Source organism: Strix aluco, chromosome 16 (genome assembly GCF_031877795.1).
Source record: "Strix aluco isolate bStrAlu1 chromosome 16, bStrAlu1.hap1, whole genome shotgun sequence".
NCBI lineage: Eukaryota > Metazoa > Chordata > Aves > Strigiformes > Strigidae > Strix > Strix aluco.
The window spans coordinates 20,986,031-21,003,118 of NC_133946.1; the positions used below are offsets into that span (position 1 = coordinate 20,986,031).

Consider the following 17,088-nt stretch of genomic DNA (forward strand, 5'->3'; position numbering starts at 1 on the left):
GCTCTAGCCGGGTTATTCAGATACCATGTGGACGTTACATCCTGGCGCTTCCTGGTGCGGGAGCTCGGTACATGCGTGGTTTTGTACATCTACTCTCACTGCTGTATTTGGTAGCTATTTTGCTCTGTTCATTGCTATCACTATTACTGTTATTGTTATTGTTGTTGTTGGTTGTGTTGCTATTGCATTGTTGTATTAAACCTTTCCTTATTTCAGTCTTGGGGCTTTGTATTTCACTCCCTTTGTGGGGGAGGGGTAGCGGCCGCGTGGTCTCAGACCCCCGCAGGGGCTAAACCATCACAGGGTATATCCCCTGATCTCCATGACTTTTCAAAGATTATAGCCTTGCAACAATGTCAACTACTTCTCTTAACACCCTCGGGTGGATTCTCTCCAGGCCCATAGATCTTATGTGGGATGAGCTCTTGCAAGAGGCCTCAGATCAGCCCTTTCTCCACCATTGGAGGGTCAATTTATGTGTTGTCGTAGCTATTTGGTCCTATGCTCTGGGGACCAGCTATACCAGTAAAGACAGAGGCAAAGAAGGCATTTAGAACCTCTGCCTTGTCATCATTATTAGTGACTGGTTTCCCTGCTGCATTTAGTAATGGTCCTAAGTCTTCTCTGTGTTTCTGCTTACTGCTCACATCTTTGAGGAACCCTTTCTTGTTCTTGACATCTTTGGCCAATTTCAGTTCCAAGTGAGCCTTTGCCTTCCTGACTGCATCTCTGCCCTAGCAAAGTTCTTGGTGTCCCCAGTGGGTATTTGGCCATCTTTTCATAGCTGGTATGCTTTTTTTTTTTTTGCTCTAAGCACAGGGTCATCTCTTATGCTGCCTTCTCCCTTTCCCTTTCTAGGGGATGGACTGTTCTTGTGCTTCCAGGAGGTAGTTCTTAAATAACTCCAAGCACTTAAGATGGCTGGTCTTAGGGCTTTTGCATTTGGAGAGGGTTGGGGAGCATTCCTCACTACCCTGGTAGGTGCACACATCCGACCTGTTGCTTATGAATATGCAACTGTCACAGCTTTGGACACAATCCCCCACATTCATTAGTTTAAAGCATGATTCACTTAGTCAATTTGCTAGCAAAGATTTGTCTGCTTTTTCTAGATAGGTGCATCCCATCTCTCCCCAGTAGGCTGTATTCATCAAAGAATGACTTGTGATCCTAGAAACCAAAGCCCTGCTGTTGAAGCCAGATGTTGATCTGCATGATGTGTAGACCTCTGCCTGTGCCCCTGCCTCTGACTGGCAGGACAGAGGAGAAGATCACTTGGGCACCTGTCCCCTTCATTTGTACCCCCAGGGCTCTGAAGTTCTGATTAATCTTGCCCAGGTTTTGCTTTACCATGTCATTGATGCCCACATGGAAAACAAGCAGTGGAGAGTAGTTTGTGCCTTTAACCAGTTGTGGCAGTCTCCCTGTGACAGCCCATATCTTGGCTCTGGCCAGCAGCAAACTTCACTGTACAGCAGGCTGGCAGATGGGTGCCTCTGTGACCTCAGCAGAGTCACCCCCTACTAGCACTCACCGTTTCCTTTTGCAGCTTTGAGTGTGTGCTGCTGGTGCAGTTTTTCCTTGTGAATCTTGCTCATTGGCTTTGTCCACTGTCAAGGCTTCACACCTGTTGCTGGTTGGTATATACAAGAAAGGAGAGTGAGGTGATAGGCCATGGGTCACCAAAGACCATGGTGCCTCACTCTCCAAGGTACTGTCTGTTCACTGTTGAAACGCTTTGGTAGTCCTTAGAGGTCACTGCCACCAGGCACTAGTATTTCTTCTTGCAAAGTCTCAAATAATACTTGATCTTGTTCACCCTCCCTAATACAGCATAGCTGTTAGCTTCCCCCTGCACCTTCTTCACCCACTGCTTGAGTGACTCCAGCAGTGCACAGCTTGTGCTTCCACCCTCCTGCACCCTTCGCCTGGGCAGCAGCTTCCCCGATGGGAGGCTCTGTCTGGGTGCTGCCTCCGCTCGTCCCAGGCTAGCCTGGCTAGGCTGGCAGAGCACAGTCCTTGCTTGGTCTTAACCACCATGCTTCTGAGAACTTCAAAGCACGGCCTAACAAGCCGTTCTAGTGCCCCGGAGACCTCAAGCTGCTGGGTAGGCTTGCACAGTCCCCAGCTAGCTGGGGTGACCATCAGGGCTGCAGCCTAAGCCTGCGGGTGGGCAGAGCAGGCAGCAGCCCAATAACCAGCAGAGTGCCACAGCCCTTCCTGTGCGCCTTTCTGCAGGTACCACCACACTCGAATGTTTAGATTGATCCATTTTAATCTCCATCCTAAAATACAGTTTAAGAAAATGTGTGGTAATTATTTGTATTTTGCAGACTTCATTAGTCCAATGACGCTGAAATAAAGTCCCCTGCAAAAATTGCAATATTTGCAGAATGTTGCTTTCATTCTGATTTAAATGCAAAGCTGTAATTTAATAATAGGAACCTTTCACATCATGCCTCATAAGCACATTTTAAGAGCTTTCAAAGCCACTACAGAAATTTTAATTGAGTTATGATGATGTTGTTTTCAAATCAGGAACTAGTATTATTTTTAACATAGACAAGATTTTTTAAAAGCAGTGAATCTTCAGATTGTTTAACATTAAAATGCACAAAATAGACAAAGTTTATCAGATGTGATGTAATAAAAATAAATATCATATGACATGATGCATCTGCATAGAGCTATTCACATATGTACCATCAGTAATTAAAATGAGAAACAACAGGGGTATGATTTCACACTGAGCAGAAGCCTGAGACAAAATACTTCAGATCTCTGTTGCCTCTAAATAAGAAAAGCTGCTCAACTTCAGTGACCGTCGAGGTTGCTCAGCAGGAGACAGCTGTCATCAGCTGCTCCTCACATCATTTCTCATCAGTGGGTGGGCAGTAATTCCTCCTGAGATCTTGCAGGAGCAGAAACAGCTCCTGTGTTTGGTAGGTGTGAGCTTCCACTGAATTTACTGTCCAAAGGAGGAAGAATGCATTGGTGAGTTAGGAGTTAAATGGAAACTTAAGCCAAGAACCAGCTTCCTTCAGGCAAACATCAGAATGGAGAACTTGGGAAAGGAGCCTCTGCATGGAGGAGTCCTGAACCTGCCTTCTGAGTCAGAGGTTCACAGCTGTTGCAGGACTCAGCCAGAGTTGCTGCCTCCCAAAAAGTTGAGCTCTAACCTTAGCAGGAGCTGAGAGCCAAGCTCTATTGCCTCTTACAGAGCTGGGATATTGTATTTGCTTCTCAGAGAGTCAGTGGCTCTGAAGCCATCCTCCTCGTTGGCCTACGATGGAAATTGCTGGAGCAGTGGGTCTCCTGGAGTTTCAGTGAGGTTTTTGTATACAGCCACTTTGCCCAGATAGCAGCGGGCTGGGGATGCATGACTAGAAATGGCAGTGGGGGGTACAATCTGTATTGATCCACTACTATCAGAACCAGGAACCCTTGCAAATGGTATTTCTTAGAATATTTCAAATTCTCAGTGCTTTTCTCAGTTAAACCCTCATCAAGAGAGCCTATGGTTTAGTCTGCCTTCTTTAGGATATGAAGCTTATGTGATTGTGCTGGCTAGAAACTGTCTTTGATAGATTTGAACCTATTGGCTAATTTTAACTAAACGGGACAGATACATTATTCTCCTGGAAGTTTTATGAAGCAGGAATCAAGACTAAGTGTCTTTATCACTTCTCACAATATTATTGGTGTGTATAGTAATTAACTTTCAGAATTTTTCTCTGAAGTTTTTATTCTTTTGTTTCTCTCTTTATACACAATTAGTCTAAAATCAATGTGCTGCTTGAACCAGAAAATATTTTTAAAATATGCAAGTTGATCTAACATTTGGTAGTCATAGTTTTGTTGCAATGATATATCTTATGTGAATAACACCTCTGGTAGCACACTGACGGATGTAATAACAGGAAATTAGTAATGGGTATCAGTGTAATTCAGAACAGAAACCAGTCCTTCATTCAGAAGATATCTAATATTTAGTTCTATTTGACACTGAGCTGCAGGTGGTAAAATGGGCAAAAGATTCACTCAGCGAACATTGCCTGTATTTTACAGAAATTACAAAATGGGAAAATGGGAAGAAAACAATAGTAAAGGTTTTGGAAGGGTGAAGAAAATGATGACCCTTCCCTTATTAATACTTTAAAAAAAACAAAAACAAAAAAACCAACCCTTGTTCTCTGTTCTACATCCATTAAAGAAGCAGCAAGTTCTATACATGTGAGGGAAAAAAAAAGAGGTTTCTTGAAGGCTATCAAGAGGAGTCTTGAAGAGCAAACTACTTTCAAGATGATAGTGGCATATTGAAGTTCTATGTCACCTTCAGAAAAATGTTCCATGTCATCTTCAGATAAATGCAAACTTCATCTTTTTCATCTTCAAATTATCTCTGCTTAGGTTAGCAATGAGCCGCTGAGATGCACATATTGAAGGGTGGGGTAATGCTGTGGAACAGAAAGAAAAACTCTTTTCCAGCTCAGTGACAGTGTCCTCATTTACCACCTAAATAGTGTTAAATCTTGAGATCAGTGAAGCAATTCACAGCCTTGTGGGCAACTGGAATGCCTCATTGCTTCTAGGTTCTCAGATCCGTCAGTGTCCAGACTCTGTTGGAAAGAAATTTGTGCCTTTCCTGCTCAGAATTAGATTTAGCCACAGAAAGCCTGACATTTGTGATCTCCATTCTCAGTTATGGTAGATCTCTGTATTCAGGGCTAAAACACTGATCACAAAAATATCAAATTGTTTCCAATGCAGAAAAACCAGTGACACAAGTTACTGGTGTCACTGCATGTTAGTGGTCCCCTGGTAAATACTTCATTAGATTCAAAGATAGACATCTTCAAACTTCTGCAAGGAATCATTTCTCGTTAACTGGGTGATGACACTCCCCCAGTAAAGCATTTACTTTCTGTAATGTCAGCGTTTCACTGCATGGGAGACAAATTCTTCTGGTACCTTATCTCCCAAGCCAAGAATTCATTGCCATCGCCATTGCTCAGATAATATTAGAGATTTTGTGTACATGGTCTTAAATAATATGTTCACACTCGATGTTACCTGGGAAGTAGGAAAATCACTCATTTTTCATGCAGACAGACAACACTGTGAATGCAGTGGTTTTAAATATTTGATTTTGATATTCGTCGGTGAGTTGCTGAAACCAAACCTGGTTATACAACTTCAACACAGAAATAGCAGCTGCACTTTTTCTTGCTTTATTCATTATGTCTCAGTAAGCTTTACAGTGAAGGGAGCCACTGCAGACCCTTCCAAAATATACTGCAAAATCCACTTTTAGTCAGTGTTTTTCCTGAATATTATACAAAGTACCCATTCTTGATAGTTTATGGTTTTTGTTAATTAAAAATAAAATAGGTCATCCTACCTCATCAATTATATATAAGGGAAATTTTTACCATTAAGCACATAGTAGAATTCTTAGGATTTATCATTTGTTCTTAAAATTAAATCTCCAGTGACAAAAATGCAATTATTTTTTTTCCCAAGCTCAGTGTTTCTCATTTATTTAATCCATATTATCATTTCCTTAAAAATTTGAAGCTTTTTACTCTGGCTCAAACCAGTATTCTCCCCTGTGTTTTCATTTAATTATTATGAAATGCAGTTACAATTATAGAACAGAGTACATGTTGTTGTGTGAGACAGCCAGTGGTAATTCTGTCTGTCGGGTGTCAACTTAGAGACGTTAGAGCCACTTTTGTTATCAATGCTCATTGTTCTATTGACTTGAGTAAATTTTAGATGATCTTCATTGTGCATTTGTCTGATGGTGAAGCTCTGGTGAGGAGTAGGCTACTGCAAATTCCGTTAAGCCTTTACAATTAACCAAGCAACAAATAAATCAGTGAAGGAATTAGTACATTGAAGGGGCACCTCAATAAGAAAATAACCCATGTAGTCACAGACAGGGCCGTTTTTCAAGCTGAGCTAGAAAAGTCAGGCTTCAGACTAATTCTTCTGTCTGAGCGGTGAGATTTAAAATTCCTACGGAATAAAAAAAAGACTAATAGCATTCTTGACAAGGAAAATTGAGGGAATGAGAACATCAATTGTAGGAATGACTGATAAAATTATTTAATTGACACTAACCTAAAGATAGATTCAGACAAAAAGTATGATGGGCAAGTGATGGATTAAGCCTTCGAGTATACAAAGAGGTTTTCTTCTGCATCTGACTAGTGGAGATGAAGAGATCATTTTCCTCTATAATTGGACAAGAAGATGGAAGTATTGTGATGAAAAATTGGAATAAAAATTACAGGTTAAAATACATTGTTTCAAATACTTTTTATAGGAGCCTGGAGAACAAACTGTAGTCAAAGATCACAGAATTAACACATTTTAGTCATAACGCTTGAATGTAAATTTTGACATCTCTTGATAGAATTTCTGTGGTTTTATTTGAACAACACAAAGAACACATTTTGTGTCACAGAAAAGCTTCAGGTTTCAAAAATAACTTTTGGGGAGTTGACAGTTGAAAGCTAGGAAATTCCAGAAGTGCATTTTTGATAAGGTAAAGGGAAGCAACACTGCAAAAAATGCTAGGGCTGTTTTGCAGATGTGTCTAGTCTGAATTGTGAGGATCGTGCAATGGCTGACAGTACATCCTCAGCAAATGATAAAAAGCATCAAATTAAATCTACAAAGTTGAGCTTCCCATTTATGTACATTAGAGTTTAAGAATTGTATAAAATAAACTTTATTCAAGCAGTTTTAGATGAGAGAGCCAATGACATGGCTGGACTGTTATAACCCTGCTGCTCCTGACAAAAGAGAGTAGCAAACAGAACTGTGAGACACGGCTTCTTCTAGCCTGCATTGTGAACATTATACTACGTTGAAGCAAAAAAGTTGTTTGTTTTTAAACTGGTGAACAATAGTCGGATTGCGTTGTTTTGTGGCTGTCTCAGCTCCACTTTCAAGTTCACATACACACGGTGTAAAAGTTTGCAGAGAATCTTAAGCAGATTCAGAAAATAAGTATAACTTATTCTGTGCAACATCCGTGATGCTTTTTTTACTGAGAGATGAATTTGAGGGACTTGTAGTGAACAAACTCATCTGTTGCAGAGAAAATACAATTTGGCAGGGGGAAAAAAAAAAACATTGGGATCTCTGCCTTGTAAATCGATTTTGAACATCCTGATGCCAGCTGTAACCATAACTAAGATAAGCAAACTGGTGAAAGTTTACTGGGTGTAAGTTAACAGGCTGAGGCTAGTCTAGTCCCTGGGGAGAGCTACAGCCCCAAGCTTTCATATATAATCTTTAAAAAAAAAAAAAAAAAGTGGTATCTCAAATACGAAGCAGTGAGGAAGTACAGTAAGTTTTGACTCGGCTCCTTCCCTGATGCTAGAGAAAAGGGCATGAGTGAGAGGGATTTTGGGGGTCCAGGAGTGGGCTGGCCGCAGGGAGCCGGGGGGTGGCAGCGGAGCGGGGGGTGCGGAGCCCCCCGTGTCCCGCAGCGCAGAGCCCGGCCCCTGCGGGTGCCGCCGGCCACATCCCCGCGGGGCTCTGCTCTGGGCGGGGGGCTCGGGGTCCCTGCTCGCTTCACGCCGCCCTGTTCCCACCGGGGACCGAGCCCCGGGGTGGCGGCACCGTCCGGGCTGCCCAGAGCGGGGTCCCCCGGCCGCCCGCCGCTGGTGGCCCTGCCCGCAGCTGCCCGCGGCTTCCCAGCGCCGCTCATCGAGTCGCGGTCATTGTCGCCTTTCCCGAGGCAGCGGGTTGCCCGGGGGGGATGACCCAGGGGAGGCGGAGGAAGGGGGGGGGCGGCTCTCGGCTCCCCCCCCCCCCCCCCCCCCCCCCGAGGCCGCCCCTGCCGCAGCCCATAAAGGGCGGTGGGAGCAGCGGGTGGGCGCGCCGAGCCCAGCCCAGCCGAGCCCAGCCCAGCCGAGCCCAGCCCAGCCGAGCCCAGCCCAGCCGAGCCCAGCCCGCGGCCATGCAGTGAGGGACCTGTCGCGGGACCTGTCGCGGGACCTGTCGCGGGACCTGTCGCCACCGCCCGCCGAAGCGCCGCGAGGGAGCGGCCGCGGCCCCCCAGCCCAAGGTACCCTCCGGCCGGCCCCTCCCCGGGGGTTTGGGGGTGCCCCCCCGCCCTGCCCCACGGGAGAAGGGTCACCCCGCTGCCCACCCGCGGCGGGAGGTGCTGACATGCTCGGGGGGGTCCGTCACGGCGCCGGGACTGGGGCGCGGGGAGCTGGGGGCGCTCACCCTCGGGCGCTTTTTTGCAGATGCAGAGGTGCGCTGGTTTCCTCTTTCTGGCGTTAATCCTTTGTGCCGCCCTGTCAGAAACATTCGGACTGGTTTTCTCAGTAAGTACTGGTTTCCCCGGGGGCAGCACCCACCTCTCGCCGGGCAAGTCACAGCACACCTTGCAGTGCCAGGCGCTGTCGCTGTATTTAGATGGATGGGCTGGACAAGATGCAGCACTCAAACACTTTGGGCAGTAAACAGGTTTTTAGTTAAGAATTTGGGGCTTTGAATACTTGTAACAAATAATATGACTAAGGGGAAAAAGAGTGTCTAGCTTATAGACCAAAACTGAGCGGGTGTCCCATCTGACTCGGAAAAGGGGGTCTACATATGGACTTTTAAAATAAACAGTCTGTCATGTAAATACAATTAAAAGAAAACATTGCTGTTTCTTAAGGCGATTATCAGGTGGTAATAGGAACTTGGAGTATAAAGTCAAAATTTCTGCCTCCAAAGTGTGATTTGCAGTTTCAGTTATGTGGTGGGAAATCTTCACCCATGGGTGTCAATAGCAAAACTATTGACTTAGATGGGGAGGGGACAAGAGTTCACCATTAATATTTGGTGAACTTCAATATTATTGGCTTTTATTTTTTACAATATTTCTTGATTTCAAGCCTTCAGAAGACACTTTCTGCTAGGAGAATGTCCATTTGGGTGTTGTTTCCTTTATCTTCAGAAAGCACTGCACAGTTCACGCAATAACATTTTTGCGTTTTTTCCTTCAAGGCAAAAGAAAAAAGGGGCTGGACTTTGAATAGTGCTGGTTACCTGCTTGGGCCACGTAAGTCAAGCACTCTTTTTTTTGCTTTATTTCAAAATGCAGAAGGCTGTGGATTGGGGTCTTTTTTTAAATTTATTTTGTAAACCAGTTTGCTGTAGTGTGCTACTCACGTTCCTGACGAATACAGTAATTTTGTCTAAACCTGAGAGACTGAAGAAACTAATTTGGGAAAATACTTGTTAGGTATTTGTTACATGCCTATTATAGAATTGAGTTCTTACAGACAATGACTGTTCTTTTCTAAAGCAGAGTTGTGCTGAGAGGCTTTATATCCAGAAGCACGTCAGGTCACTCTTTGTGCTTCTGGGCTGTAATTTTCACATGACAAATACTCTTCCCCCTGCCCCAAAGTGTTACAAAATCTTATAGCATCTTAGATGTCAAGGGAAGAATGACAAAATGTCACATTTTGGCACTTCTCAATGCATTTCAGATTTCACCTTTAAATCTATTTGAAAATGGCTTTGCTACCTGGCTTTATTATACTACTTTTTTTTTTTTTTTAAAAGCAAAACAAATTAAAACAATAACATGCAAACTCATGACTGTAAATATTAACAATTCACTATGTGAAAAATATTTAATGTACAAAGTGTTTAAAATACAGGAACACATTGGTTGACAAAGATGGATAATCACAAATGTAGATTATAAGAAAAGTGAAATGCTAAGCTGTCTCAAATATCTGTCCTTCTACCATTATTTCTTGTTAATGTAATAACATTACCAATGCTTCTATATTTTCAGTCTCAGTAATACGTGACAAATACTACAGATACTTACTATGATTCTCTTTACTCTTTTTAATTAACCTTAAGAATACCTAAAAAAAAAAAAAAAAAGCATCTTAAATGTATTAACTGGTTCAGTCAATATAACTGGAAGTATATTTGCCTCAAAGCAGCTCTAACCAAATTGGCAAAGATACTGTGCGAAAATGTACTTGTCAAAGTGCCATTTATCTAAGACTGGGTAATAGGAATCATCCCTGGTTACAGGTCGTGTGGCTCAGCTTTTACTGCTAAAGGAAATGCCCATTGCAAGGGGGAGAGGAGACGCACCAGGGGCATGTAAGATAGCTTATGTGAATAACCTTCAAAAGCAGTTCTTTTAGCCAAAATCGTTGGAAACATTTTCTAAAAATAGAGGAAAGAGTAGCAAAAACAACTTCCCAAATTACATGTGAATGTACAAACTTACATTTTCTTTACAACTTCCTCTGAATTCAGTAACAGCTTCAGCAACCGAGTAGTACAGGATTGGGTCTGTAAATTATATAACTCATAAGCACAAATTCAGAAGAAAGATTATCTTATTTAGTGACACATTAATTGCTTCTTTGTCATTTTGTACATCAAAAGTGACCACCAGGATCTTTTCTTTGAAACCCATGAAAAGCAAGCAATATGGCAAAGATTGTTGTTAAGTCAATTAACTCCTCTGATTTTTAATTTATTTATCAGATGCAGTAGATAACCACCGATCTTTTAATGACAAACATGGTTTCACCGGTAAACGTGAAATACAGCCTGATGAGGATATTAAAGCAGGTAATGAAATTCTGAAAGCCAGTATTGTTGATTTGGTTTTTATGTTTAGTAATTTATTTACTGTTATTGATTTCACCAACTACCTAGATACGAGGTTCTTCTTGCACTTTAACAAAAATCCTAACAACCATGTGAAAGGAAGAAAAATTAAATTTGGCCATTCAGTGTGCTCTTTATCATAGTTTAAAACATCTTGGTGCCTAGGGAAAAGTACCAGAATTATGTTGCTTTTAAAGTATAATAGATCATATTACTTTTAATAAACCTAGTTTTTTCTTTTCATATATTCAAATAAATATTTCAAATGTCCCCCTAGACACTCAAGAGTTAAATTTTTTCAGCGAAGAAGTGAGCCCATAAAGGAATCTTTCAGTAGGGAAAGTTATAGAAACTGGCAAATATTTTTTAAATTCTGATACTCCAGAACTGAAACTAGACCTCAGAACTGTATGACACTGTTCATGTTGTAAGAGTCTTCACTATTAAAAAAAAAAAATAATCCATGTTAAGTCTCACAATATTTCCTATATTTAAACAAGATTGATTATCTTCATTAAAAGATTGAGAACCTGGTCAAAACTGAAGTCAGGTCAACATATTGTTTTGAGGTTGCATGTAGCAGAATTTAGTAAATGGCAAGGAAAAGGCAGCAGCCTTGTTCTGGATTCATCATCCAAAGCTGGGCCTCTACAATTTGTGTCTAGACTCCCTTTATGAAGAGAAGCTGGCACTTTTAGGATTTAGTTTGAACACCTACTTCAGGATAAGATGTAGAAACTTTCAGAAAAAAACCTGTTTCTTTCTCCTGAGGAGAAACTAAATCTGCTGCAGAAACCTGAAGTGAGCTGGGATGAATCTCATGTCCAGGGGTGACCTGTTCTCACTGCAGCCAAAGCAAGTGGTGTGCATGGGGTACTATGGGGGAGAACAAAGTCCCAGCCTCACAGCTCTGGCAGGCTTAACTCCAGCCAGCACAAAGCAAATGTAGCTAACACAAAGGAAGTTAATAAATACAGGAAATGTGCTTAATTACAATTTCATGGGCATCATTAATATGTAAATAGAACAGTTACATTAATACATTTCTTAGTTGTTACATTCTCGGAGTGACTGCCAGTTTAGTTCTGGTACATACATAGTGGGGGTTTGTGTGTGTGTGTGGGGGGGGTTGGAAAAAGGAGGGGGAAAAAAAAAAAGGAAGAACCTACATTCCCAAACACTGGTGTAAAAATAATGTTTTGCCAGTCAGGAACAATGTGAAAAGCACCTGTAATCTAACAGTGCAGCTCACCCTGCAACTTGGTGCCATTTGTGGATCTATTACCAGCTCCTTTACAGGGAGAACAGGAATTATGGACTCTTCTGCCAGGTACTGCTGCACCTCCACATTTACAAGTGAACCCAACCAAACGTGTCTGAATGGGACCTGAAAATTATATAACTGCCTCTGTTATGAACGTCATCTTAGATGCTCTTCTCTCATCAAAAGCTTTTTTTGAAGCTAAAGTTTATTATAGGGTTCCTATCCAAAGAAGATTTGAATATTAAAAAATGGATAAAGTAGTCAGAATTCTTATTTTCATTAAAAATGAAGGATTTTTAAAGTTAAATTCTGATGATTATTTACAAAAGTATCTTAAAGTGGCAATATACATACACATTAGTACTGGAAAAGGATTCATGCAAAGCACTACTCTCCTTGAGGGAATGCTCTAAAATTCACAAGCTCTCCAGATAACCTAGAAGAACTTGTAAACTGTATTAGTTAGTTAACAAGAGGTCCAAGGGGAAAAAAAAAAAAATCTATGAGCATAATCAGGAAAATCTTTAAATCCCAAGAGCATACTAGAGTCTGGAAGTAATTTGCTATACAGAATTAAGGTCAATAGCAGAATATGTAGAAATACACATGTACAATATGGTCAAATCACTAAAGAAAAATATTTATCCAATAAGTAATACATTGGTAATAAAATCTGGATCAATAAACTAGTAATATAATAATGATTAATCACAACAAAAATCCATAACAGATTAGGTGGGAATAAAAATTAAATTAAGGAAAACTTCAATAATACAAGTATTATTAATGCAAGTAATAACAACATCTTTGTGTCAGTTCAAAGACTGGAAGACAAGACTTTTAGATGCAAATTTCTTGAATGTATTCTTAAATGCTTACTCTCTATATACCAGAAACTTCCTGTCCCTTACAACTCTGCATCAATATTTTTTTATTTGTGCTACAGGGATCATTCTGCCTTCTGACCTGTATGTCACTAGAAGCCTAAATCTTTCCTTCTGTCACAGAAGAACTCCCCCAAACATTCACCTGCTGCAAAGTCAGTCTTTCAGACTATTTTCTGAGTTTAAACACATCTCCTGTGATAACATCAAGGGACAATATTTTTCAGTGATGTAATAATGAACGGTCAGTCAGATACTGGTACCCATCTGTTCTGTATGCAGAGAACTAAATCTTAGCAAAATTACCTATCATTTGTTCTCTAATATAGAACAATTCTCCATCCTGTTGATAGAAAGCAAGATGTCTCTTTTTTTTTTTTTTTTTTTTAGTAGACATAGCGTACTTCTCAACCTCCCAAAGTGCAATGAAAAGCTCCCAGGGAGCTTGATAAATTGGGCCGTTTGGAAAGCATCAAAAGGCCTACCGCCACAAGATCAAAGAGTATATTGTGTTAGATACACATGCAAAAACACACCTTTCTGAGATTTTAGAGAAGTCCCAGGCCTAGCTTTTGGGCTACAAATCTCATCTACATCACTTGAGTGGCTTATTGGGAACAAAGTCAGACTACATGAAGAGCTTTTAACTGTTTTGCAAAGCTGATGTAATTTGCTAAATTTACCTTTCCCTTCAATCTCAGGCTAGTGGACGCGAAGGAGAGAGTTGAGAACAGAGGATAACTCTTCTGCAACAGAAGTCATAAGGCCTTAATGACCATTGAGGTGTCAAAGCAGCTCCTATGCAGCAGTAGCATACAAAATTGGGCATTTTTGATTCTGAGAATTGCAGTTACCTACCTTAATGTGGCTTTGTTTTTTCATGAAATGAGGTTTGCCATTAAGGACTTTAACGAAAAGGAAATTTCAGACAGCTTTTTTTCAGAGAACTTATAAACCTAGCCACATTGTCACATACAATATATCTTTATACCATGTTAACATTAATTAACAACCAACTTGTTTTATAGGGAATCTTGGAAGACCATTGGCTGATGAAAACATTGTGCGCACAGTAATTGAATTTCTGACTTACTTGCATCTTAAAGGTTAGTGAATACCTTTTTAATCTTTCGATTTTCTGGTGTGAAAATTACTGGCAAGATAGGACTATCCTTGAATGCACAAGTCTGCTATAGAATTGGATGTGCAAGACTCTGAACAGCACCTCTGGTGGCAGGGAGGAACTGTCAATTCCATTTTAGTGCACTTAGGACTAGGCCTGATTGGGAGAGGGCAGGTAGTCCTGCCAAACTGCAGCTCAGTGAATATCCAGCATGGCTGGGTTCTCACACCATTTGATTACTCTGGGCACTGTGAAAATAGTAACAGCTGCTACTAAAATTGTATGGACCCAGCTTTTAGAAGACAAACTAAATGCTGATTACATGGGAGTCAGTATAAAACAATTCAATAACAAACTAGATAAGACCTCAGTTTAATGCCAAGAACAGTTGGCTGAAATTCTGAAACACTCGTTAGTGGCAAAAGAAATACGTCTCCCTTTCTGCATCTACAATACAGTCACATCATAAAATTGCAACAACATTAATATGAATGTTGACAAACAGCTCAAAATGCTCTAGTACAAACACCATGGAGTCTCAAAATTGTGACAAAAATTGTAAAACTGAGCTTACAGCAGATTCCATAAGAATGGTAATTTTATTAGAGCATTAGGTGAAGAAGAAATCTGGCTGCTTCAGAGTTTTCATTAGTTTTTCTTTTTTTAAAAAACAAAACAAAACAACCAAACCCACAATTCTGAGCTTTTAAAAACCTCTTCAGCCCTTCTAAAATTACCTACAAAATGTTCAAAAGCATTATATATATTTGCAAAGAAAACAACGGGAAGGAAAAAAGTTATTTTTACTGCAAATCTTTGAGGAATTCTCCATCTCAGAAAGCAGACAGTTCAAGAAATCTGTAATTTCTATACTCTTACCCTTGTATACAACAAATTAGAAGCAATTCTGTGGCAAGTATATGCTATAGAAAAGTAACAAAGAACTGTGTGTTACATTTGTATTTTAATTATTAAAAGAGACTTTCAAGAGATCTGTTCATTTTCTGTGTATCTAGGAATCAAAATTCTGTACCTCTTTGGCATGATTTTCTAAATCATTTGCATCCACTCAAGTGAAATAATTCTCACTACTGAAAATATCGACCCAATGTTTATTGAATCAACTTTGCATTTGAAACAAAAACTCTTTATGGTTATTACTCAGGGCCTGAGATAATTCACATATATATTTAAGTGGAAGAGCATGTATATTTACTGTGGACAAAGTAGTAGCTTGTTTGTCGTGCCACTGAGAAGAAGGAGCCCTGAACACTCTTTTACTCCTACGTGAGCCTAGCAAGTAAACCCGATAACTGGACACACCAGAAAGGGTGCAAAACATGTTGAGCTCAAGCACGCGCTCTCTGAAGAGGGCTCTAAGAGCCGCTAAGTTGGGCAAGAAAATAAAATGCATAGAAATACAAATTACTTCTTCCCTGGGACTAATGAGCAAAAAAGGCTGTATTGTAACTCTAAGTAAAAATTCCTTGTTTAGGATAGTGATGACAAACAGCTGTTTTTATTCAGAAAAGATGGTATTATTACCTGTCCTTACAAAAAAAGGGATCTCCAGATCGTATAAAATGGCTTTTTCCTGAGATAGATCCTGTATTCCCAGGTTTTAAAGGACACAGGATGTCATCATATTATCCCTTAACAATATTTATCGGCAAGACCTAGTACAAACTGTTACACAACATCAGAACTGTAGATTTAGGAGGTGAAAGACATACTTGATTATGGTAGAGACACTTCAATATTTTTGCTCAAATGAAAATTTACTACATTAAATATATTGGTTTAGATATGGACGAGAGGGAGAAAAATCCCACTCATGGGATTCAGATTCAGGGAATGGTTATTCTGATTAGAGATACGTTTTGATCTGCAAGATAAAGTGAATATTTTAACTACTAAGAAGTATCTTGGTGATAACTAAAGTGGCCTTCAGCTCTTTCTCTTGAAAATTGCTCACTCCAGCTTTAAAGGGTTCCCCTATAGAGCAGGCTGTAGGATGGCAGCCGTAACTGGGTAATACTAAAACCTTTGAGATGCTGGGATCCAGCAATATCAGTTGATATATAAAATTGATATTATTTCATTGTTATTCAGTCACCGCTCTTTCTAAAAAGGTGAAATTATAGATGGAAGGTATGATTAACATTCAAAAGAGAAACTTAATAGTTTATAAATTAAAATATGAGAAGTTCAAAGATTTGCTGCTTATAGTTGAGAGAAGAAAAATATAAAAATGTTTATGACTGAAATTGGATTTCATTATTTAATTGCCAAGATTAATATTCATACTTGCACATGTTAATTCTCTCCTTTTTATTGTTTTCCTTTTTGCAGAGGTGGGAGCACTTGACAAACTATCTTCACCGGAGGAAACAAACCAGTCTTGAAGGAGAATGCATTTTTATTTTGTTGTAGTGTAGATTTAGATTGAATTCTAAACAAAAGATCCAAGTGAGCCGAAGATGAGAAGTATTGCTTGCATTAATCTGATAAATGGTAAACAGCAATCTGTCCTCTGGTTGGTTCGGTTTTTAGTTTTTGTTTGCCCCTTTCTTTTTTTTTTCCTCTCCTGTGATGTTATAGTGTAAACTTTTGCCTTGGTAAAATTTTTCTGTAGGTAAATGATAAAATAAAAATAAAGAGCAACTACATTGTTTCATTTTAAAATTAAATACATACCAGCACACAACACACCATATACAAAGCCCAGGTTAAATTGTAAGATTACACTGCAGCTATACTCTTCAAAATTACAGTAAAACGAGAACATGAATACTACACATCGAGCACTTCAGCTAACTAAGAAAAAGAACAGTGGCTACAATCTGCTGTCATACAGTCCTTTTTGGTCACAAACCTGTCTGTACTTCTACGCTTCATGGAAACCTTACTTCTTGTTCATGTTTTCATAGACATGAAATAAACTCCTGTCATTTTAAATTCCATACTATTTGCCTGTAATACACCAGCCCACGCACACCTTCACACAATGCAAATTGTGTAAGAGTGTGTGAATTGTGTAAGAGGTTTACACAAAACCTATGTGGAGGATTCCTATTCCGATGTCATCAAGAATACTGGATCTGTATTCTTTAAGGAAGAAACTCTCCCATCCACTCCAAGATAAAAAAAAT

At 40.1% G+C, this 17,088-nt stretch overlaps 1 protein-coding gene across 1 annotated transcript; it reads left to right on the plus strand.

Moving 5' to 3' along the window:
• Positions 1–8,036: 8,036 nt before the first annotated feature.
• GAL (galanin and GMAP prepropeptide) lies at positions 8,037–16,579 on the plus strand. The gene is made up of 6 exons (XM_074842345.1): positions 8,037–8,086; positions 8,271–8,351; positions 9,022–9,076; positions 10,540–10,626; positions 13,842–13,919; positions 16,289–16,579. Exons 2-6 carry the CDS (start codon positions 8,271–8,273, stop codon positions 16,339–16,341), a joined length of 354 nt encoding a protein of 117 aa, XP_074698446.1. The 5' UTR covers positions 8,037–8,086; the 3' UTR covers positions 16,342–16,579.
• Positions 16,580–17,088: the final 509 nt, after the last annotated feature.

Coding starts and splice junctions, on each gene's coding strand:
- GAL (XM_074842345.1), top strand. CDS start 8,271: ATGCAGAGGTGCGCTGGTTTCCTCTTTCTGGCGTTAATCCTTTGTGCC. Junction 9,077..10,539: donor TGGTTACCTGCTTGGGCCAC/GTAAGTCAAGCA, acceptor TTTATTTATCAG/ATGCAGTAGATAACCACCGA. Junction 13,920..16,288: donor GACTTACTTGCATCTTAAAG/GTTAGTGAATAC, acceptor TCCTTTTTGCAG/AGGTGGGAGCACTTGACAAA.